Source organism: Ictalurus furcatus, chromosome 13 (genome assembly GCF_023375685.1).
Source record: "Ictalurus furcatus strain D&B chromosome 13, Billie_1.0, whole genome shotgun sequence".
Lineage (NCBI taxonomy): Eukaryota > Metazoa > Chordata > Actinopteri > Siluriformes > Ictaluridae > Ictalurus > Ictalurus furcatus.
Window position 1 is genome coordinate 1,843,930 of NC_071267.1, and position 23,052 is coordinate 1,866,981.

The window sequence follows — 23,052 nt, forward strand, 5'->3', positions numbered from 1 at the left end:
CTAGGTGCCCGTCATCAGTCCCTCCTCTCCCCGTTACTGGACCTGGATCTGGATCTGGATCTCGATCTGGACACTCATTACCAACTTGTGCATCTCACTGCTGATATCATGGTGCTACTCAACTATCTTCGCAGCACCCCCCCCCCCCCCAGGAATGGAAATGCGGGGTTCCCCCCTCCCCTTCGATACAGAATCTGCCTCGTGAACGTGCGTATTGACGCCTCTGCACAGTCAGAACCCTCCTCCAGCTTCCAGTCCGAGGATGATGTCGTTTTCGCTGATCCGGGCCCCGACCATTCGTCCCTCTTCTCACCTACCAGTCCGCCCAACTCTCAGTGGTCTTCTCACTTCACCTTTGCTGAACTCCCCATGTCCCCAGGACGCACCCCATTTTCTTCCCCCTCTCGCTCTCCTCCAGACTACGCACCCACCCGTCCTGTGAATTACCAATAAAATTACTTTTTATTCATACTAAGTCTCCCTCATGTTTATTTCATGTCATTTTTATCCACAACACAATCAAGAAAGATTTCTCGGAAATCAAGTGGGTGATCCGTGCGCTATTCTCACAGAACAGGTGTGTTGGCTCGGTCAATATAACAAAAAGAAGTAGAAGAATAATAATAAGAAAAAATAACAACAATATGCTACCTACTAAGCCAACATAATTAAGGTTAAATATGCTGTTGTCAAACTAGTCTAACTTGCTGTGATTCTTCTTAGGAACCTGTAACATGGTTTCATTTTTACTAAATAAACAGTGGGAATTTATTGAGTAACAACACAGAGAAATAGAAACCTTTACACTTACTAACTCCCAGTTTGTCAGAAAGAAAAGGCCTATTTACTTTTCTCAGTGTTTTACTACTGTAACACTAGCTTAGAAAATCTCAGGATATGTAGTTCAATCTCAGGATTTGTGGATAAATCATAAATTACACATACAAGGTTAGAGTGGTACATCATCACCCCATATCTATAATACCTATGAAGCATTATAATATGATAATCTGTATAAGCTCAGTAAGATCAGTAAGAGTGTCTGGTGAGAAAGCATAGTATAAACCTTCCATACTCTATGTTGAAGTACACACATTTAACACACATCTTCCTTACAGCCCCTCTTGCTCCTCTCACTGCCACATTTGAAGTGGTGTGTATAGTTTCACTAAATAAGGAAATGTCCATAACCACCTTGCCATACTGCAAAGTGTTCCCTTTTTTCACATTAGCCCGTGTAAATTCTCAGAGGGGGCATAAAGCAGACAATTTATGTTGAAAAAGGGGTTTAGGTAGCAAAAATGTTGGGAACCTCTGTTTTAGTACATACTGTATATTATAGTATTCATGTGTTTTTCTAAAGTATCTATAATATAGGATATAGAAATTTTGTACAGGATCATTTGACTTTTTAAACAATTATTATGGACTACTATAACATTAACTATAAGTATTGACTATATAATTACATTTACAGTGCTGTGCATATGTATTTACCCCCTTGAACTTTTCAAGCTTTTGTAGTGAATTACATTTTACTCAACCTGTTTCTGTTTAAATTCGCCAAAAACATGTTAGAAAAGGATGTTGCTCCATCGCTCCATCTACAAATGTAAGTAAGACACTTATTTTGAACTGCCCCATCCAGCTTGTGTACAAGCACACTGGGGCTGAATGATTTCTGTATTCCTCTCATTTATGTCATTTTACCCAATTCCTCCTGAACCACCTTTCTTTTGTGCTCAGGAAAATGATACAGTATGCTGCACACAACCATTTCGCACAAGTCTGAAAATTTGGCTTGAAATGGACAAAATCTGCTGTTTGGTATGATGAGGAATCTTCGTCTCTCCGCCTCCAGTGTCACCAGAGCGTCAGGTGCAATCGTTCTCCACTGTTTCAGGAGGTGAGGTGGTAAATCTGCTGTGCTTTTGCCCTGTCCATTAGCAATAAATCATATTTGAATTCCCAAACTGTCACGAAATGGAGGTTAGGATGGATGCAAATGCAGATAAGAGCTTTATTATATGAGAGATAAGCAAACAAATCCATATCGTGAAACATAAGCGTGGCCAGAACAGGCAAAAGGTCAGGTGAACGACAAACGGGCATGAACGAGGCAAAACAGAATCGAAGAATGAGGGCGAGAACAAGATCAAAACTATGGCACAGAAACAAAGAGCAGTGGTTTGGAATACTGAAAACTCACACAATACTTCGCAACAAACAATATGACACAAGGGGTTTAAATGACACACATAATCAAAGATGAACACAAAACACCTGAGACTAATGATAACACATAAGGGAGATTAGTCAATGACAGTACGATGACAGAGACAGGACAGAAATCATACCAATGTACATGTAGAAAGTAAACAAAGTCAAGGTCGTGCTGCGAGCTCTGGATTTCAGAGCGGGCTGCGTGCTCCAGCGATTTGCGTGAGAGGAACTCGTGACACCAATCGACTGTGTGACTCCGTGCAAGTAATTTTGCGATAGAGGTATGGAATAATACATGTGGACTGGATCTCCTTGAGCTGCAAAAAAAATGAAGGAAACATTTCTCTAGTATTCTTTAAAAAATAAAGCTGTTAGATGTTCAGAGCTATTTACTGTTTAAACAGTCAATCTAACAAGACTTACCTGCGTAACAAGAAACACACGTCAGTCACATGTTCCAATATTTTTGCTTGCCTACAAATTGGGTTGTCTGATACACTATGTGCTATGTTCTATGTCGTTTAACACATCTGCATGTAAATATCAGGAAATAAAAATCTTTTCATTTTAAACCCAAATGTCTTCAGTCTACGGTAAAAACAATTGAATTAGTTTCAATAGTTTCAGAGGGGACTGTGACATTTTAACAGATGTTTATTGTTGAATCAGCTACACGAACCTTATAAACTAAAATGACAAAGTGAAATAAAATATCTCTGTAATTAATGAATACACTATATATTTAAACTTAAGTACACTGTATATTTAAACTTTGCCTGTACCTACGTATTTGTGCCATCAGAGTTTGTTTTCTCCTACAGTATTGAAATAAGCAACACAACAGGAAATAAAGCTTCATTATGCAGTTGTTAGACAAGACTAAATTGCTGTGACTCTTGTTGTTGGTAACGTTGTAGAGGATAATTTTAGGTGTTAAATTACTATTATAGACAATTACACTATGCAGTGCTAGACAGGCACTACTTTTATTGTGCATTTAATTCATCAATAAAACATAAAACTTATTCTTAACGCAAAAGTATTCTTTCTTGCTGCTGTGAAATTATAAGCTCATTATGGTGCACATCATAAGGGGTAGGGATGCACCGATATCCCTTTTTTTCAGACCAAGTACACGTACAAGTACTTACATTTGGGTACTTGCCGATACCAAGTACCAATATGAGTACTTCACACTTTTCGGAATCCCCCATGTCTGAAGCATGTCATCAAACGCACCTGCTATGGCTTGGACAGTGTGCGAACCCTTAAACTGCGTTGCTTGTAAAACGACTCTCTGGGGAGTAAAATCCTCATCAATCCACTGTGCTGTTAAACTTATAGGAGACATTGGGCTGACACTGCTAGTCCAAATATCAGTGGTGAAGCTGAAGTCTGATGTGCTTTTTCACTGTCATGCAGCTTTGGTAATGCGGTATCTGTAATGAGGTGACGGCTGGGAATCTCATACTTCAGCTCAAGTACACAAAGAAGATGACGAAATCCTGTATTATCTACAACTGACAACGGGTGGTCATCAAGAGCAATGAACTGGGTCAGAGCTTCTGTTATTTTTACTGCCCGTGGGTTGTCTCTGGACATTTTCTCTCACTTCTCCAGCATTTGCTGCAAAGTTGGTTGTTGCTGTTTCCTGTTGCTAGCATTAGCAAACTCTTTGCACTCTGCATTATGTTTGTTCTTTAGATGTTTGATCAAATTGCTTGTGTTAAATGAGCTATTTTTTTTACCCCTCCTCTTGACAGTTTAGCAGAGCATAGGTTGCAGTCTGCTCTACTTTTATCATCATCACTTATCTTAAAATATCTCCAAATTGCTGACATTGCTCCACTTCCGACTACCTGCTCAACTGACGAGAGGTTAGGCTATGTCAGGTTGTCATAAAGTGGTATCGGTGCGGTTGTATCAGGGTAGTTTTACAAGTACGAGTACGAGTACATGAGCACAGTACCGGGCCGACACTTGAGTACTGGTATCAGTATCGGTGCATCCCTAATAAGGGGAATGTCTTTTTATCGAAACAGAAAATATTTTCTTGACAAGAACAACACAGTCATTTTGAGGCAGCCTCAAAAATTCTAAACATACCATGGATATACACGGGTTTGGCATAAATACAAATGATCAAGTTGCTCCCGATGGCAAGTTAACGCCTTGCATGACAGCTCTGCTACCATTGTTGTGTGTGTGTGTGTGTGTGTGTGTGTGTGTGTGTGTGTGTGTGTGTGTGAGTGTGTGTGAATGAGAAACAGTGTAAAGCGCTTTGTAGAACCATTAAGGTTAAAAAACCGCTATATAAGTGCAGACCATCAGATTTAATTCACAATTATTCTCTCTAGTACAGCAGAAAACTTCGAACACCATTTAAAAAATCCACCACGATACCCATTGATGCTTTTTAATTTCATCCTTGTTTTCTTTTTGTCTGTGCTTGACAACCTGCCAGTAGATTTTTAAAAGAAACAATCTTGTCCATATCCTCCAGAAGAAATGCATGACCTCACCTTACTGTGAGAGTAATTCTTTAAAATTAATTAACTGACAATCACATCATCACAGATCATCATAGGATCACAACACCTTTGATTCTATGCCAGTACATCCCCAAGTGTTTTATTCCTCTCATGACAAACCAATTTGCCAATTTTTAAAATGTATTATTATTATTATTATTATTATTATTATTATTATTATTATTATTTCACACCATTCTATTTATGCATTTATAATTGCATTTAATGTTGCGGAACACAACAATAATAATTTAGATATGCCACTATTAAAAAAAATTGTACACCATAACTTTCAAACGTAAAAGTATTTATCATCTTAATCATTCCACAGCAATACACTGGTGAGTCAGATTTAAAATATTCTCTGTCAAAACATAAACTTGATTATTCTTTGTTGGTAGAGACACGGACAATGTCTATTATCAAAACAGAAAGTATACTCACGACATGAATCAGAACAATCACGTTTGACAGCTGCATATTTCAGCATTGATTTCCTGTTATGGTGTCTATATAGATCCCCAGTGATACGATTCTCAGATACACTGCTGCACAGACGTCCTGCAGACACAATAAAAGTGGTCTACGTACTGGTAAGCTTTAAATGTAATTTAATTTAATTTAAATTAATTAATTTTTATTGTGTCTCTCTCTCTCTCTCTCTCTCTCTCTCTCTCTCTCTCTCTATATATATATATATATATATATATATACATGTGTGTGTGTGTGTGTGTGTGTGTATATATATCAGAACATATCAGTAAGTAAGAATAATAAAATCAGGCTTTTGTGAAGAATTCTCAGTTATTTTTTTATTATCTTTAACATTTTTCCTGTTTATGGAGAAAAATGAATGTGCATTCATAGTACAGCTTCCACATATTCCACTCAGTGCCTTAAATGATGCTTTGTCCTCTTTCATTTTTTGCTCTTTGCATTTATTTTGCACATTAGTTAAAACTGCCAAAAAAGATAGAATGAAAATGTCTGTAGAAAAATATCATATATTTAAAAGAAAATATCTACACAAACACACACACACACACACACACACACACACACACACACACACACACACACACACACACACACAAAATCCAAACCAAAAAAAAACAAAAAACAACCCAGACATTTAAAAATAAATGTCTGTTTGGTTAGGTTACAATGCAGCTACAATTACGAGTACATAAAGGTGCAAAGCAAATGAAAATGTAATTTTCTGTTTTATATAAAAGATGGACAGATTTAGTGCTGAAATATGCAACATTACTTCTAAAAAAGTTTTTTACTGCTGTTTTAAAAATGTTATTAAAATCGTAAAGGATATTGTTATTTGAATAGAATTGTCTTTTTTATTAATTACATATATATTTAAGGCTCAATTTTGTTGTGCATGCAACAACAACAACATAATTTAATCATGGATAAATGGTAACAATGGATGTGCATTTTTGAAACTTTTCCCTTGAGTTTCTCTTTATTTGGCTACGGCGGATTAAAAGGTAATCAAATGGCTAATATTTCTACAGCTATGCAAAAAAGTCAGTAGTTATGCACTAAAAATGAGGCAAACCTGAGTGCTTTTATTACGTGGCACTCGTTTGGGTTATTATCAAAATGTTTGTGTAAATATCAGAAGCAAAATGTGTTAATGTGTTCTTGTGTGTATTTTCTCCTGTGAGAGAGAATATGTCTGTTAATGTCTTTTTTTCTCAGATTCACAGATTCACTGTTCTTCATGGAGTGTCCACTTCTGTGTTTGGCCGTCCTGCTCTTTATGAGTAAGTCTTTAGTCTTTTTGAGCATTACAAGAGAATGATGTTGAGGATTATATGTCACAAATGTAAACAAAATAGCAAAAACTAAAACATTTGCGATTGCATAAGTACTCACGCCCACTGGTGTGAAATATTTAAATTAGTTCTGGTGGAACTAGGCACCATCAGAATTCAACATAATTAGTTGAATGGACTCGGTCCACCAAAAATCTGTGGCAGGGTAAAGAGGGGAGATGCAAAGAAGCAACCAAGAAGCAAAGAAGAACACTGATGGAGCTGGACTCAGATGGGAGAAACTGTTCACAGGAAAATCAGAACATGGACACTCCAAAAAACATCCAACAACCAAAATCGCTCATCGCTCTAAAACACACCACCCCCACTCTGCAGTATGGTGGTGGTGTGGGTTACCCTTGGCCTGGTTGCTTCTTCTTTTCTTTTCTTTTTCTTAAACTCAAAATATTTTATACAATTTTGTATATTTAGAATCCAAAATCTCAGTTTCTAGATGAGAATTTTCATTCCCACTGAGGGAAACTTTCCAAAGTATTTTTGTTAAATAATTCAAAAATGGTCTTTGAGCAAATTGTTGTGTAAAAAAAAAAACAAAATAATGAAATAATATTAAATATTTAAATAAATATTTTGATCCTAACATCATCCAAATACTAGATTTTAGGTTTAATTTTATTTATGTAAAATTATTAGATCAAACCTAACTTCTTTAAATAAATTAGAACATAGTGACTCACCCCATGTCAGATACAAACACAGGCCTTCTTGTCTGGGAGACCTGAGTAAACTGAATGAGCCTCCAACAAATGCTTAATAGTAGAACCCGAGTGCAAAGCAAGGAAATGAACACACATTAAAGACCACCTGGAGTCATTCAAAATCTTGTTGGACGCTCTCTGTCTGGCCATTTGACTTGGAGTGAAAGCCCAATGACAGACTTTCAAATTGGGGACCTCAGTCTGACACCACATCTGAAGGCAGTCTATGGACCTGGACTACATTCCGCAGCAGTAGTCTTGCTGTCTCCTTTGCCATTGGGATGTTTGGCAGTGCAACAAATTTGCAGGCCTTAGAGAACCAGATGAACATGACAAATAGCACCATGCTGCCCTTGGAAGAAGGCAGCCTGGTGATGAAGTTTAGGGAGAGGTGGGACCACAGATGCCAGGGGTTGGGCAAAGGGTGGAGTAGGCTTGTGGGTCTTGTTCTGGGCTCCTTATTGTGAGCACAGACCTGACAGGCTGCTATATAGGCCCAAAATCCTGGTCCAAATGTGGCTACCAGAAGTACCTACGCATTTCACAAACAAATCTGCTTTACAAAGGTAAACTCAACCCTCAAAAAAAAAAAAAAAAAAACCCATGAGAAAGCAATTTACAAATACAAATGGCAATTTGAGAGAAAACACAGAGTTACAAATGTCCTGTTTATATATATATATATATATATATATATATATATATATATATATATATATATATATATATATATATAATATGAGCCACATCATATTTCACAAATAAATACAATCCATTCTACAAATCTTTGAGCAAATAAAAGATCCAATCTATACAAACTCATACATCTCTGTTATGTTTGTGAGAAACATGACTTCATTTTTCTTGGCTTGATTTTCTCCCAAATGCAGCTGAGCAACTTCCTCTTCCAAACCAGCAGATGGCACTATCGGTCAATTTACACTAGCCTCCCGGGCAAAGCATTACAACAAGCATTACATTACACCACAATAAAGTGCAGTAAATAGTTTATTTGGTTAAACGTCTGAAATAAGTTCTGTAGTTAGCACAAGCTCAAAATAGTTTCATGTTTTGTTTTATGACATAAAATACATAAAATGGTGACTGTATTTAGGCTTCAAACTACATAAAAATGATGTTCATTTGTGAAGATTGTAACATGTAAGAATCCTAAACTTTTATTGGACACAGAGCTTATTTACTGCAATAATCCATTGGAAAAATCCTATTGGCTTTTTGTCGAGGAAACCGTAACCATATTAGTTGTAGTAACTTATATTAGCTATTAAGTGTTATATTAGATATTGTGTAGTAAATTATATTAGACTTTAAGTGATGGGGATAACATGTGGCTGGCTGTCTAGATGTGGAATTAACATTTTTGCAAAAAAAAAAAAAAGAGTGTCTGTTATATTTTGTCTCCTCGTTTTTTGTCAACAAGAAAAGAGAGATTTTGATAATGTTTTTTATGTTTTAAACTACATTTTAGTCTCATCTTTTTTTGTCAATAATATTGCATGTTAATATAGTCACAGTTAGTATTTAATGACAATGGTGTCTTCTTGTCATCGTCTTGTCTTCATCATGGAAAAAAAGGTTGAGAACATGTTTTGTCATAGATCTTGTTAATGAAATTAACACTACTACAAAGACAATCAGGGTGCACTCTAGTGGCCCAGGGTAGAACTGCCACTGGGGGCCATGACAGAGTCCCTCTTAAGGTGTGGCTCCTGAAGCACCTAAAAGTCAGAAGGGCCCAGATCAGCAACCATGCTGAGGCTGGGGGGGAGTAACGGCCACGGCAAGGACAGGGGCGAAGCGATGACTATGGTGAGGCCAAAGGGAAAGGGACAACTATAGCAAGGCCAGAGGGGAAGCAACAACTACAGTGAGGTTGGGAGGGAGTGATGACTACAGTAAGGCTAGGGTGGAAGCAATGACTACAGCAAGGCCAGGGGGAAGTGACGACCATGGCGAGGACAGAGGGGGGTGTGATGACTATGGCAAGGCCAGGGGGGAGCGATGACTATGGTGAGGTCAGAGGGGGGAGCAACACTGATGGTGAAAGAAGGAAGTGGAGCAACATCCTCAGCTGAGCAAGTGGGAGGTACAACATCCTTAGCTGAGCAAAGGGGAGGAATGATGTCCTCAGCTGAGCAAGGGGGAGGAGTGATGTCCTCAGCAAGGCACAGAGGCAGTGAGACATCCCAAGACAAACAAGTAGGCAGAGTGAGGTCCTTAGCAGTACAAGGATGCAGAGCAATGTCCTCAGCGGAATAGGGAAGCGGAGCAACATCCTCAGCAGAACACAGAAGCGGAGCAACATTCTCAGCGGAACATTGAAGTGAAGCCATGTCCTCAGCAGAAAACAGAAGCCAAGCAGAATCCCCAGCAGAAGACAGAAGCAAAGCGTTGTCCTCAGCGGAGCACGAAAGCCGAGTGAGGTCCTCAGCAGGGAAGGGTAGGGGCGCTGTTCTCAGTGGGATCAGGGTGGGAGGGAAACAAAGAGTCTCCTTCTAGACTTATGCACTCTCCTCATACCGTCTATCCCACTTAGTCCAAATGTCCCTCCAGCTGGTGAGCAGCACAGCCCATGGTAGTAGTGGTTTGGGGAGTCCATGGGACCTATCTGCTGAAATACCAATCAGAGCCTACAACTAAGAAATCAGTTGAGTTCTTAAATGATGCTCTCTTCACATGGCACAAAGGCCTCCTTAAAAGTGAGGAAAAGGTAATTCATGAATATTCCTATTCCTTCATCAATTCATTCATCTCTCTCTCATTCTCTCTCTCTTTCTAATATTAGGTGGAACGGCAACAGGACAAACTACTACAACATCAGAAAGCATGTGTATGTATAAATGTGCAAACATTGCATCCACCCATTATATCATCCATCAACATATGAGATTGGATACATTTTTAAATGCACGCCAATACATTTCATAATAATTGGGACAATGTAGAGGTGAATCATTCATTTGTATTGTTCTTTCTCCCTCTCTGCTCTTCTCTGTATCTTCCTTGAAATGACAAGTCCCATACACAACACAAGGTAAAGTTTCACTGACAGTGTGTATGAACATTACTTCCACTTTTAATATCCACAGATACATTTATAATATTGTGGAGATAATCATAATTTTGTCTTATTAAAGCTGCTGAATGTAAGATTTAAAAAGTTGCCCTCTCTGGTAGAACAATGCAATTGTACAATACTACTGGAAAATAACAATATTTTATTTGGGTTTCCACACCTTCTCCACAAACCTCATACTACACACTACATAGAATGCTTAAATATTAACAATTATATAATGGCAATCAAAAATTTTCAATCCACATTGCAAATCAGGTTTATTATCAAAACTTGTAGATTTTCAGTTGTTTGCAATGAACAAATCAAACAAAAGCAATTGAAATAGTTCAATACAACGAATGCTTCAGGTGGTTTCACCAAATTAAAGTGAAAATGCAACGTATAATGACTTCTCCAGTCTCAGAATTATTCAACCCCTTCATTGCAAGCATCTTTAGTACTTAGTAGAGCACAATTTTGCTGTTATGTCCTGCTGCAAACAAGATGCAGAGCTTCTGGCAGCATTCCTTAAGAATCTTATCCCATTCCTCATGAGCGATGGCCAGTTGTGAAATGTTTACAGTGCATCCGGAAAGTATTCACAGCGCTTCACTTTTTCCACATTTTGTTATGTTACAGCCTTATTCCAAAATGGATTAAATTCATTATTTTCCTCAAAATGCTACAAACAATACCCCATAATGATAACGTGAAAGAAGTTTGTTTGAAATCTTTGCAAATTTATTAAAATAAAAAACAAAAAAGCACATGTACATAAATATTCACAGCCTTTGCCATGACACTCAAAATTGAGCTCGGGTGCATCCTGTTTCCACTGATCATCCTTGAGATGTTTCTACAACTTGATTGGAGTCCACCTGTGGTAAATTCAGTTGATTGGACATGATTTGGAAAGGCACACACCTGTCTATATAAGGTCCCACAGTTAACAATGCATGTCAGAGCACAAACCAAGCCATGAAGTCCAAGGAATTGTCTGTAGATCTCCGAGACAGGATTGTATCGAGGCACAGATCTGGGGAAGGGTACAGAAACATTTCTGCAGCATTGAAGGTCCCAATGAGCACAGTGGCCTCCATCATCCGTAAATGGAAGAAGTTTGGAACCAGCAGGACTCTTCCTAGAGCTGGCCGCCCGGCCAAACTGAGCGATTGGGGGAGGAGGGCCTTAGTCAGGGAGGTGACCAAAAACCTGATGGAGCTCCAGTGTGTCTCTGTGGAGAGAAGAGAACCTTCCAGAAGAAGAACCATCTCTGCAGCACTCCACCAATCAGGCCTGTATGGTAGAGTGGCCAGACGGAAGCCGCTCCTCAGTAAAAGGCACATGACAGCCTGCCTGGAATTTGCCAAAAGTCACCTGAAGGACTCTCAGACCATGACCAAGACAAAGATTGAACTCTTTGGCCTGAATGGCAAGCGTCATGTCTGGAAGAAACCAGGTACCACTCATCACCTGGCCAATACCATCCCTACAGTGAAGAATGGTGGTGGCAGCATCATGCTGTGGGGATGTTTTTCAGCGGCAGGAACTGGGAGACTAGTCAGGATCTAGGGAAAGATGAATGCATTAATGTACAGAGACATCCTTGATGAAAACCTGCTCCAGAGCACTCTGGATCTCAGACTGGGGTGAAGGTTCATCTTCCAACAGGACAACGACCCTAAGCACACAGCCAAGATAACAAAAGAGTGGCTACAGGACAACTCTGTGAATGTCCTTGAGTGGCCCAGCCAGAGCCCAGACTTGAACCCGATTGAACATCTCTGGAGAGGTTGAAAATGGCTGTGCACCAACGCTCCCCATCCAACCCGATGGAGCTTGAGAGGTCCTGCAAAGAAGAATGGGAGAAACTGCCCAAAAATATTTGTGCCAAGCTTGTAGCATCATTCTCAAAAAGACTTGAGGCTGTAATTGGTGCCAAAGGTGCTTCAACAAAGTATTGAGCAAAGGCTGTGAATACTTATGTACATGTGCTTTTTGTTTTTTTATTTTTAATAAATTTGCAAAGATTTCAAACAAACTTCTTCCACATTGTCATTATGGGGTATGGTTTGTAGAATTTTGAGGAAAATAATTAATTGAATCCATTGTGGAATAAGGCTGTAACATAACAAAATGTGGAAAAAGTGAAGCGCTGTGAATACTTTCCGGATGCACTGTATCTAGTCACACTAAGATCACACTAGCCAGTGACAAAGCAAAAGGTGATTGTTCATTCTCTTATTAAAGCTGCTGAATGTAGGATTTAGAAATTTTGCCCTTTCTGTTAGAACAATGCAATTAAACACAACTCATGGAAAATTATTTTTTTGATTTGGGTTTCTGCGCCTTCTCCCTGAAAAACATATTACACCGTACATAGGATGCCAATATATTAAAGCTAAAATAAGGTTTTATAACATTATATCCACACATTATATTGTCCTTAATCATATGTGATCTGATACATTGTTAAATACACACCAATATATTTAATAATAATTGGAACAATGTACAAATGAATTATTCATTTGTTTTGTTCTCTCTCTCTCTCTCTCTCTCTCTCTCTCTCTCTCTCTCTGTCATACACATACAGCAATATCAACAACACCAGGTAAAGTTTCACTTACTGTGTGTTTACAGTATATATAAACATGTGAACAATACGTCCACACATTATATTGTCCTTAATCATATGCGATCTGATACATTGTTAAATACACACCGACATATTTCATAATAATTGGAACAATGTACAGATGAATCATTCATTTGTATTGTTCTCTCTCTCTCGCTCTCTCTCTCTCTCTCTCTCTCTCTCTCTCTCTCTCTCTCATACAGATACAAAAACCCCAACACCAGGTAAAGTTTCACTTACTGTGTGTTTACAGTATATATAATCATATGAACATTACGTCCACACATTATATTGTCCTTAACCATATGCGATCTGATACATTGTTAAATACACACCAATATATGTCATAATAATTGGAACAGTGTACAGATGAATCATTCATTTGTATTGTTCTCTCTCTCTCTCTCTCTCTCTCTCTCTCTCTCTCTCTCTCTCTCTCATACAGATACAGCAACATCAACAACACCATGTAAAGTTTCACTTACTGTGTGTTTACAGTATATATAAACATGTGAACATTACATCCACACATTATATTGTCCTTAATCATATGTGATCTGATACATTGTTAAATACACACCAATATATGTCATAATAATTGGAACAATGTACAAATGAATTATTCATTTGTATTGTTCTCTCTCTCTCTCTCTCTCTCTCTCTCTCTCTCTCATACAGATACAAAAACCCCAACACCAGGTAAAGTTTCACTTACTGTGTGTTTACAGTATATATAATCATATGAACATTATGTCCACACATTATATTGTCCTTAATCATATGCGATCTGATACATTGTTAAATACACACCAATATATGTCATAATAATTGGAACAGTGTACAGATGAATCATTCATTTGTATTGTTCTCTCTCTCTCTCTCTCTCTCTCTCTCTCTCTCTCTCTCTCTCTCATACAGATACAGCAACATCAACAACACCAGGTAAAGTTTCACTTACTGTGTGTTTACAGTATATATAAACATGTGAACATTACATCCACACATTATATTGTCCTTAACCATATGCGATCTGATACATTGTTAAATACACACCAATATATGTCATAATAATTGGAACAGTATACAGATGAATCATTCATTTGTATTGTTCTCTCTCTCTCTCTCTCTCTCTCTCTCTCTCTCTCTCTCTCTCTCATACAGATACAGCAACATCAACAACACCAGGTAAAGTTTCACTTACTGTGTGTTTACAGTATATATAAACATGTGAACATTACGTCCACACATTATATTGTCCTTAACCATATGCGATCTGATACATTGTTAAATACACACCAATATATGTCATAATAATTGGAACAGTATACAGATGAATCATTCATTTGTATTGTTCTCTCTCTCTCTCTCTCTCTCTCTCTCTCTCTCTCTCATACAGATACAGCAACATCAACAACACCAGGTAAAGTTTCACTTACTGTGTGTTTACAGTATATATAAACATGTGAACATTACGTCCACACATTATATTGTCCTTAACCATATGCGATCTGATACATTGTTAAATACACACCAATATATTTCATAATAATTGTAACAATGTACAAATGAATCATTCATTTGTATTGTTCTCTCTCTCTCTCTCTCTCTCTCGCTCTCTCTCTCTCTCTCGCTCTCTCTCTCTCTCTCTCTCTCTCTCTCTCTCTCTCTCTCATACAGATACAACAACACCAACAACAACACCAACACCAATACCAGGTAAAGTTTCACTTACTGTGTCTTTACAGTATATATAAACATGTGAACATTACGTCCACACATTATATTATCCTTAATCATATGCGATCTGATACACTGTTAAATACACACCAATATATGTCATAATAATTGTAACAATGTAGAGTTGAATCATTTTTACCTCTCAGTGATGTTGAAATCTGGATTCTGATTGGTCAGACACTAACTTTCTTCTGTTTGTTCCACAACATCAAATGTAAATTTAAACGGTTTAAAAAATATATGTTGTTCTTTAATAATTACAAATTATTGGTATAGGAAAATTATCAACTTTTTGGTGATAACAGTCACTTTGCTTCATTAAACACCTCAGGGGGCAAAGTTAGTTAAGTGTTCAAAAAAGAGGTCTGTCTTTAGCCTTTTTTTGGAGATAGTGATAGATTCTTCCGTCCGGATTGAGGATGCTGCACACGAGTCAGGCATCTTTTCTCCTATCCAGTTATAATATTAATGGCAAGTTTCCCGGACCAATATGGCAGTGATGTTGACATACATGAGGCATCTATGTATTTATATGTCTATGGTTTATAACATGGGCAATATTCAATTTACAACAAAATAAAAGAAAGCATGAAAGCCTTCATCTTGGAAGACATTTTTGTCTTACATTTCATAACAAACTTGGGGGAGCTCAGTGCTGGCACACCATATTTTTCGTGAATTTCGGAATGTATGCAAAGGATTGTGGGTGATTGGAGGATGCAAAGGATACAATGATACATCCTTCAAAATGAAGGCCACAGAAAGAAGGCTACCTTCCAAGGATCCTTCAAATTGAGACAGCCTTTGATGGTGCTTGATGACGTTGCAGCTGAGATATGTAGCATTACTAGGACGCATATCGTTTGAGGAACATACTTTGTACTTTCACATACTTTGACAGTACCTACTGCCTTTGATTCAGTACCTACTGCTCGGCGGTTGATACATTAGATACCGATCAGTATAAGTGTTTGGCATAAATACAATCCAGATGCTCTGCTTGGGATAGCGCGGTATACACAATGTCCAGTGGGTCCATACTGCAGAATATTGACCAAAGCAGTAGGTCATCTGGGTATTTCTTGCGTATTGTTTTATGAATACTGAGAAGTCAGACATACTACTTTTTTGGCGTTCTGCTTTTCGCCTACTGTTTAGTAGGGTAGTACGGATATTCAATGCAGTCTAAGCAATACTAAATTAACAAGGTTAGAAGGCTACAAAGGCCTGAGATAACATGTTGACCTCCATTTTGTCTCTTACTAAAAATCACAGCATTGCGAATAGCAACTAAGTGACACAATTTTCCCCCTCAGCATGGTAATCAGACGAGAGAGCATGGGATTTCAATAACCACAGCTGATTGACGTGGCAATCAATCAACCACTGCCTAAATGTCCCACCCAAAACACTCTGTGACATGCTGTTATAGGAAAATAGTCCACCATATTATGTTGTTGTTGTTTTTTTACAGTTATACTGTACTATTATAATTATACTATAGAACTGAGTAAGTAAGCTTTGTTGGGTAGTTTAATTTATGAATATCTGACCCCAGTTTGGTAATAAAATTATAGTGTGATTATGTCATTCTGCTTGTCTCTCTTTGTAGCACTCTGTGGGAGTATGATTTGCTCCTGGGATGAAGTCTGTAGTCAGATAAATGGAGATTATGGCTGTGCCTGTGGGTACATTACAACGCGCGGCCCAAATCCTTACGGTACTTTTCTCATTTTACTATTATTTCTCCCCAACATCAGTGTAGCATGCTAATGTAGCATCATATGTTTGAAAGGGTTGTGAGAAGACAAAACCACATTCATAAGCTGTTAAAATAAACGTCATCTATCTTTGGTATAAATCAGTTTGGACACACCTTGTCCGAGAGGATCAGTAACAGACTGGTCATGTAGCATGTTTGTCTCCCATGTATACAAAAAGTCAAACAAAGCCTCTACATGATGTCTGTTGTCTCCACATTTACATCACATTGCATGGGGAAACCACCCAAACTTCTTCTCTGTGTGGAATATACTAAGGCCTTTAGTGGCTAGATGTTGGTACAAGCTTTAGAGAATATTTAATTAAATAATATTTAATTTTAAAAAACAATAATAGATTATTAAACAACATATTTATTTAAATAACATAACATTAACCTATTGCTAATCTTTCGAATGTTACAGTGAATCCTGTGTTTAGGAGCCAATCCAGGATATAAACCAATGTTACAGTTTCCTTTTATGAATTTCTCTGAGAAGTAACTAGGCAGTTTTCTGACTGTTGGCTCTATTTTCCCTCAGACGCCATTGAGACATGTTCAGGAAGTACTGGATCACTGTCTCTTTCTCGCTGTGAACTCTTTGAAGACGGATATTCTGCAGATAATCTCCACATGAACGACCAAAACTGCAAAGGGGAGCTCCAAGATAACAGGCTGGTGTTCAGCTTTGACAGTAATTTCAACATGTGTGGCACAACTCTGGAGGTACAAAACCAGCACTCTTTTATATTATGTTCATTATTGTTGGTTTGTTTGTTTATTTATTGAAACTAATTTTGAGATCAACTTGCAAGAGCATAAAACAGTAAAGCATTTGTAATAAAGTGCAAGACTAACTGAGAATGCCTTTGATATCCTTTAATACCGCTGTTTTCCACATCAATTATTCACATGTGGTTTTATTTATGTCGGCACGTTTACTTAGGTTTATATGTGCAATTTTAGAACATAACATGTGAATGCACTTTCACCTTTGTCAGATGAAGTATCTCACAAAATGGTGTGTTAATCTGAGGACTAAAATAAATTTCACTCATGGCCTGGCACTCATATTGTCTGTATTATTAGCTAAGCTAACAGAAACATTGCAGTATGTTATATTGCAGACATCAAATAGCCCTATAATTCAGGCAATTATTGTCTTTCTATGTGTGTTTCTTTAGAATAACAGCACACACATCAGCTTCAAGAACAGCGTTGGGACAACTGATGGTATAGGTGTGATCAGTCGTTCCGGCGGCCTCAACATCAACTTTTCCTGTGTGTATCCACTCATCCAGAGCATCTCCATGCCCACGGCTATTGAAGGCAAAGGAGGGTAAATCTAGCAGCAGTGTCACAATTTAAGCAGACATACTTTATGCTATGCTAATCTTCTGCAGTTTTCAAAAGCAGCTTTAAACATCATTTTATTTTAGCTTTTCTCTCATTTAACTCATTTTAACTCCATTTGACATTTTATAATTGCTAATAATTAATAATGAAATTAATACATGAAAGGTACCATAAAAATATAACTAATCTTCTTCTTCTTCTTCTTCTTCTTATTATTATTATTATTTTAGATGTTAAATGCATTTATTTCTGTTCACAGTGTAATCAGCAAGTATCTGTCTACCGAGGGCTCGTACCAGATCACCATGACCCCGTATACCGATGATACATTCCAGGTTCCACTCTTTGGCAATGTGACCCTGGATGTGAACCATCAGATGTATATAGCTGTGCAAGTGGATCAGTTCGACAGCACTCAAATCGGGCTTGTGCTGGACAGCTGCTGGGCCACGCCCATCAACCAGATCGACTATTACATCCGCTGGGACCTGATCAGTAACGAGTACGTGGAAAAAAAAAGAGACGAAAAATGTTACCTATTTGTACCTATCAGATAACTTACGGAAAAGTAACGTCTTCTTCTCTCCAGGTGTCCGAACCCCAATGATGGCACGGTGGCGGTGTTGCAGAATGGTGTCTCCACGACCAGCTACTTCTCCTTCAGGATGTTCACATTCACCGGCTTCTCCAACAAGATCTACCTGCACTGCCAGGTCCATCTCTGTCTGCTAGAGACAGGCAGCTGTGCACAGGTATGAAGACATGTTAAGAGTCATGCTTTGGAATATTAGGAATTCCATTTTCATTTGCAATTCATGCATTTATTTTCTCATTTCCTCTCTCAGCCATGCACTGGAGGTCTTTACAGAAGACGCCGAGCTGTAGATTTCTACGATTCAGCTGCCATTTCCATGGAATTCTGATTTGTTCGCTTTAAACTTTCTATCATTTTATTTTCATTTTTGTTTTATCTTTAATCATTAAGTATTGCTTTGCTTTAATCATAAATGCAAATTATAAAAATTCAGCTTTTTAAAATTCATAAACTTACATCTTGTAAGTGATTGTACTCATCTGTGCTGCCTTAATCTGTCATAATAAATCTTTCAAGCATTTTATTCTTATTGTTTTTATTATCTTTACACCTCATGTACTCTAAGTTGTGTTTACAATTTTGTCATTACTAATAAATATAATATTTAATCATTTTTAAAAAATTAACATTTCCAAAGCAAACAAAGAACTTAAGAACAATTACAGCACAAATATATTAAGTGAACACATGACATACAAATAAAAAATACACATTGTTCACACATACACACAAAAAACATCGTTCGTTTAATAATAATAATAAAAAAGGTTATTTACCAAGCAACCGCAAATAATTTCATGTCACCAAGTGTTTGAAAATGTTAGGGATTATCTGTGTTCATGTTATATGTTGTATGTTGAGTGTTCTACTAGTGAATTTTTTTTTTTTTATAATTTCAGGCACAGTGTAGCTTCCTACTAGTTAAAGCTTTGTACGTTTATCCTTTGTGCAAGCTTCTTCGTCTCCCTCCTAATACTTTAGAAGTTGGAAGCTATAAATACGTACCATTAATTACTATTAAAGTTAATTTTATTTAGGAGTATATACTGAGATTTGTGAAGTATATTCTGACATTTGATGTTGAAACAGATTTTTGTAAGATAATTTTACTACCTGCCACCAGGGGACACTTGTGTACCACATGCCCAGGTATATACACAGGTATCTTAACAGAAGAAGTGAGGTAGCATTTGGTAGGAGGCTTGTGTTGCCTCAGGTTGCGGCTGGTGGTTGGCAACAGTGGGTTGTGACTCGAGTTGTGGTGAATGGAAGTTGCATAGATTCAGGAAGGGATCCGGACATGGAAGAAGAGTTATGTGGCAGGGAAAATGAAAATGAAAGAAACAAGAAGAGTAAGTGGTCTTTAGTAGCAAAATGCAAAATAAGGAAAGACTGGAGTCAAACTTCAGGAACAGAAAGTGAGAGAGAAAATCATCAGAACTTCACAGAAAAACATCTGTAAAGTTCATGGCAGAAACAGTAAACAACTTGAAATCTTTGAAATATTCAAAAGTGCTGACAGAAACAGTAGGAAGCATCGAAAGTGCTAAGATGCTGCGAGATGGTAAGATACTTTGTTTTGTAAAGGCCTCAAACAACAGAAGGCAGCACTAGGATTAAAATTCTTTAATTTTAAGGACTAAATGTTTCATGTATTGTTGCGGGACAGAAGAAATGGGTGAGAGGAGTTATCACAGGAATGCCCACTAACGTTTCTACTGATGTAATTAAGAAAAGTGTTTCGGGAGCAACAGTAATAGACTCTAGGTGGCTGAAATACACTCAAAATAAGGAGAGGATGGATAGCCTCTTAGTTATGCTACATTTTGAAGAGGAAAAAGTGTTTCTTGGAGTAATGAGTTATGTAGTTAGGCCATATATTCCACCCCAGCTTTAACTGTCAGAAGTACTAATATTTGGTGTCAGTATGTAAAGGAAAACACTGTTGTGCAAGATGTGGAGGGGACCATGAATATGGAAAGTGTAAGGAAGGAGTGAAACCTAAATGTTGCAATTGCAGGGGAAAACATAGTGCGGGGTATGGAGGTTGTCGAGTAAGAATAAATGCTGTCAAGGTACAAAATATGAAGATAGCAGAAGGATTGACTTATGTGGAGACAATTAAGTGTTAAATTGTTAAACCCGTTGGATTAAAGCTGAAAGTCTGCACTTCAATCACATCTTGATTGCTTCATTTCAAATCCATTGTGGTGGTGTACAGAGGCAAAATGACAAAAATTGTGTCACCATCCAAATACTTATGGACCAGAATTAACCCTTAAGCACTTGCAATATGTATCAGGTCAAATGCAGTTTTTTTAAGTGTTTCATTTTGATTAATGCTGTTGTATCACAGTGCAATTTTAACAAAAACTTTATTTTTAAATCATGAATTATATTGTAATAATAACCATACTAAGAATAAAATGCTTGAGACATTTATTATCAATGATTAGATAGAAAAATAAAGGCAGTACAAAAAATAATTCATTAACATTTTTAATGATAAGAAAGCATATTTGAAATCACATATGCAACTTTTCAGGATATTTATTAACTATACCTGTAATTTAATTTTAACACCACTTGCCTTCATGATTTTTTTTTTTTAAATGCAAAGCAGTACTTTGATTAGTCCTAGAATAAAACGGAAGAAGAAAAAAGTAGTACTGTTACATCAACTGTAAACAGATCAGAATCCCATGCTAATTGCATCTGAGTCGTAGACATCTACAGATCGGCGTCTTCTGAACAATTGTCCATCGCATGGCTGAGAGAGGAAATGAGAGGAGATATTGCATGAAACACAAATGTATAATACAATTGCATGGGTTTGCTAATTATTCCAAAGCATCTTTTGTTGGAAAACATACCTGTGCATATAGTGTCATAGTGTCCGGCAGTAGTACTGATGACTGTTTTCCACTCGTCCCCCTCCCTAATGCGGATCAGATTGTACACACTACGCAAGTCCAGCTTTGTAAAAATGGTCACAGACCGTAGCTGTTCCAGGGCTGAGGGAACGACAGGCAGGGGATATCTGTATTTCACTGTCACCTGGTTGAGTCCCTGATAATCTATACATGGACGAAGGCCCCCTCCTTTCTTCTCCACAAAGAAGAAGCTGGCCGACGTGGGAAATGTGGAGGGTCGAATGTACCCCTGCTGGAGAGCCTCTTGGATGTATTCCTCCATGGCCCGCTGTTCAGCTTGAAAGAGCAAGTACACACGGCCCTGAGGTAGACTGGCCCCGGGTAGGATGTCGATGGCACAGTTGTAGGGTCGGTGAGATGGAAGGTTACTGGCTCTCTCCTTACTGAACACCTCTTGAAGCTCACTATATTCAGGGGGGACCTTAACCGGGACATGCGACAGGGGGCTCTCTACCGTCGTCGTGGTCACAAGGACCGTAAGGCCCCTCAGACAATTGTGTAAGCAATACGAGGACCAGTGGGTAATTCGTTGGTTCGCCCAAGAGATTTGGGGGTTGTGCAGCGCTAGCCAGGGTAGGCCGAGAATGACGGGATGTCTGGTGGAAACAGTAAGGCATAAAATGATGGTTTCATGGTGGAGGGCGCTGACTTGGATGCTAATGGGCCACGTGCTGTGGGAAATCACTCCTCCACCGATGGGGGTCCCGTCTATGGATTGCAGTTCTCGAGGTCGGAGCAGGGGACATACAGGGAGGCCGAGCTTCTGTGAAATCCTCTCATCTATAAAGTTTTCGGCCGCTCCGGAGTCAACTAGCACGGAAAGAACAAAAGCCAGGCAGGAGTGTTCTAGCAATATAGATAACTCAAATGTCTGAACAGAATAAGATTGGTTAAGACTCACCCGGCGACGCAGAGGTTGGCTGTCCTTACTCCCTTAGGTCCCTCGAGGCCTCTTGTGGGGGCACTGATGAATGACGTGGGTGTCCTTGCCACAATAGAAGCACCACGATTTGTGCCAGCATCTCTCCCTCTCCTCCTCATGAGTCTGGGCACGCCCTAGCTGCATGGGTTTGGCTGGCAGAACCGGCTCTGTAGGCAGTGGATGGCCCAGTGTGTAGAGGTTGGTATGGCGGAGACGGTCCAGCCATATAGCTAGCTCTATGAGCTCATCGAGTGACATCTGTTCGCCCCGGCAGGCTAATTCTCACACCAATTCAGGGTTCAGCCCCTGCTAGAAAGCGGTTTTGAGTGCTGGTTCATTTCAACCGCTCCGTGCCGCGATGGTGCGAAACTCTAGGGCGTAATCCACCGCATCACGTGAGCCCTGTTTGAGCCTCAGGAGCTCCTGGCCTGTCTCCCACCCATCGGGGGAATGATCAAAGGCTCGCTGGAAACGGGTGAGGAGTTCAGCTAGCGAGGGTCTGACACCGCCTCCTCGCTCCCATTCCGCCGTAGCCCATGCCAGGGCGCGTCAGGTGAGGAACTCCATGAAATGAGTCACCTTGCGGGCCTCCGGCATGTCCAGGTGACTCTCAAAGAACTGGCTGCCCAGCGTATCTCTCTGGTGTAGGCAGCGGTGGGTGATGCGCTGCCGGTGCAACCTGAATGTGCGCAGCTGGCGCGACCTGAACCTGCACAGCCGGTGCG

General features: G+C 38.7%; 1 protein-coding gene and 1 long non-coding RNA gene across 5 annotated transcripts in view; both read left to right on the forward strand.

The window, feature by feature from the left end:
- LOC128616688 (pancreatic secretory granule membrane major glycoprotein GP2) overlaps positions 1 to 18,995 on the forward strand; it is an 81,202-nt gene extending 62,207 nt beyond the window's left edge. Inside the window, exons 2-15 of one of the 4 annotated variants that reach the window (XM_053639428.1) lie at positions 12,979 to 12,998; positions 13,226 to 13,246; positions 13,468 to 13,491; positions 13,701 to 13,721; positions 13,941 to 13,964; positions 14,184 to 14,207; positions 14,419 to 14,442; positions 14,700 to 14,738; positions 16,372 to 16,479; positions 17,063 to 17,247; positions 17,706 to 17,860; positions 18,137 to 18,379; positions 18,467 to 18,629; positions 18,723 to 18,995. In XM_053639428.1, coding sequence (XP_053495403.1) covers positions 12,979 to 12,998; positions 13,226 to 13,246; positions 13,468 to 13,491; positions 13,701 to 13,721; positions 13,941 to 13,964; positions 14,184 to 14,207; positions 14,419 to 14,442; positions 14,700 to 14,738; positions 16,372 to 16,479; positions 17,063 to 17,247; positions 17,706 to 17,860; positions 18,137 to 18,379; positions 18,467 to 18,629; positions 18,723 to 18,800 — 1,129 coding nt within the window. In that variant the 3' untranslated portion in view covers positions 18,801 to 18,995. The remainder of the gene's footprint in view (positions 1 to 12,978; positions 12,999 to 13,225; positions 13,247 to 13,467; positions 13,492 to 13,700; positions 13,722 to 13,940; positions 13,965 to 14,183; positions 14,208 to 14,418; positions 14,443 to 14,699; positions 14,739 to 16,371; positions 16,480 to 17,062; positions 17,248 to 17,705; positions 17,861 to 18,136; positions 18,380 to 18,466; positions 18,630 to 18,722) is intronic. The other 3 variants (XM_053639430.1, XM_053639429.1, XM_053639431.1) reach the window with 3 other exon arrangements.
- LOC128616691 (uncharacterized) lies at positions 5,272 to 10,366 on the forward strand. The gene is made up of 4 exons (XR_008387467.1): positions 5,272 to 5,347; positions 6,471 to 6,535; positions 10,112 to 10,156; positions 10,343 to 10,366. It is a non-coding gene; the product is annotated as an uncharacterized LOC128616691 (long non-coding RNA).
- Positions 18,996 to 23,052: the final 4,057 nt, after the last annotated feature.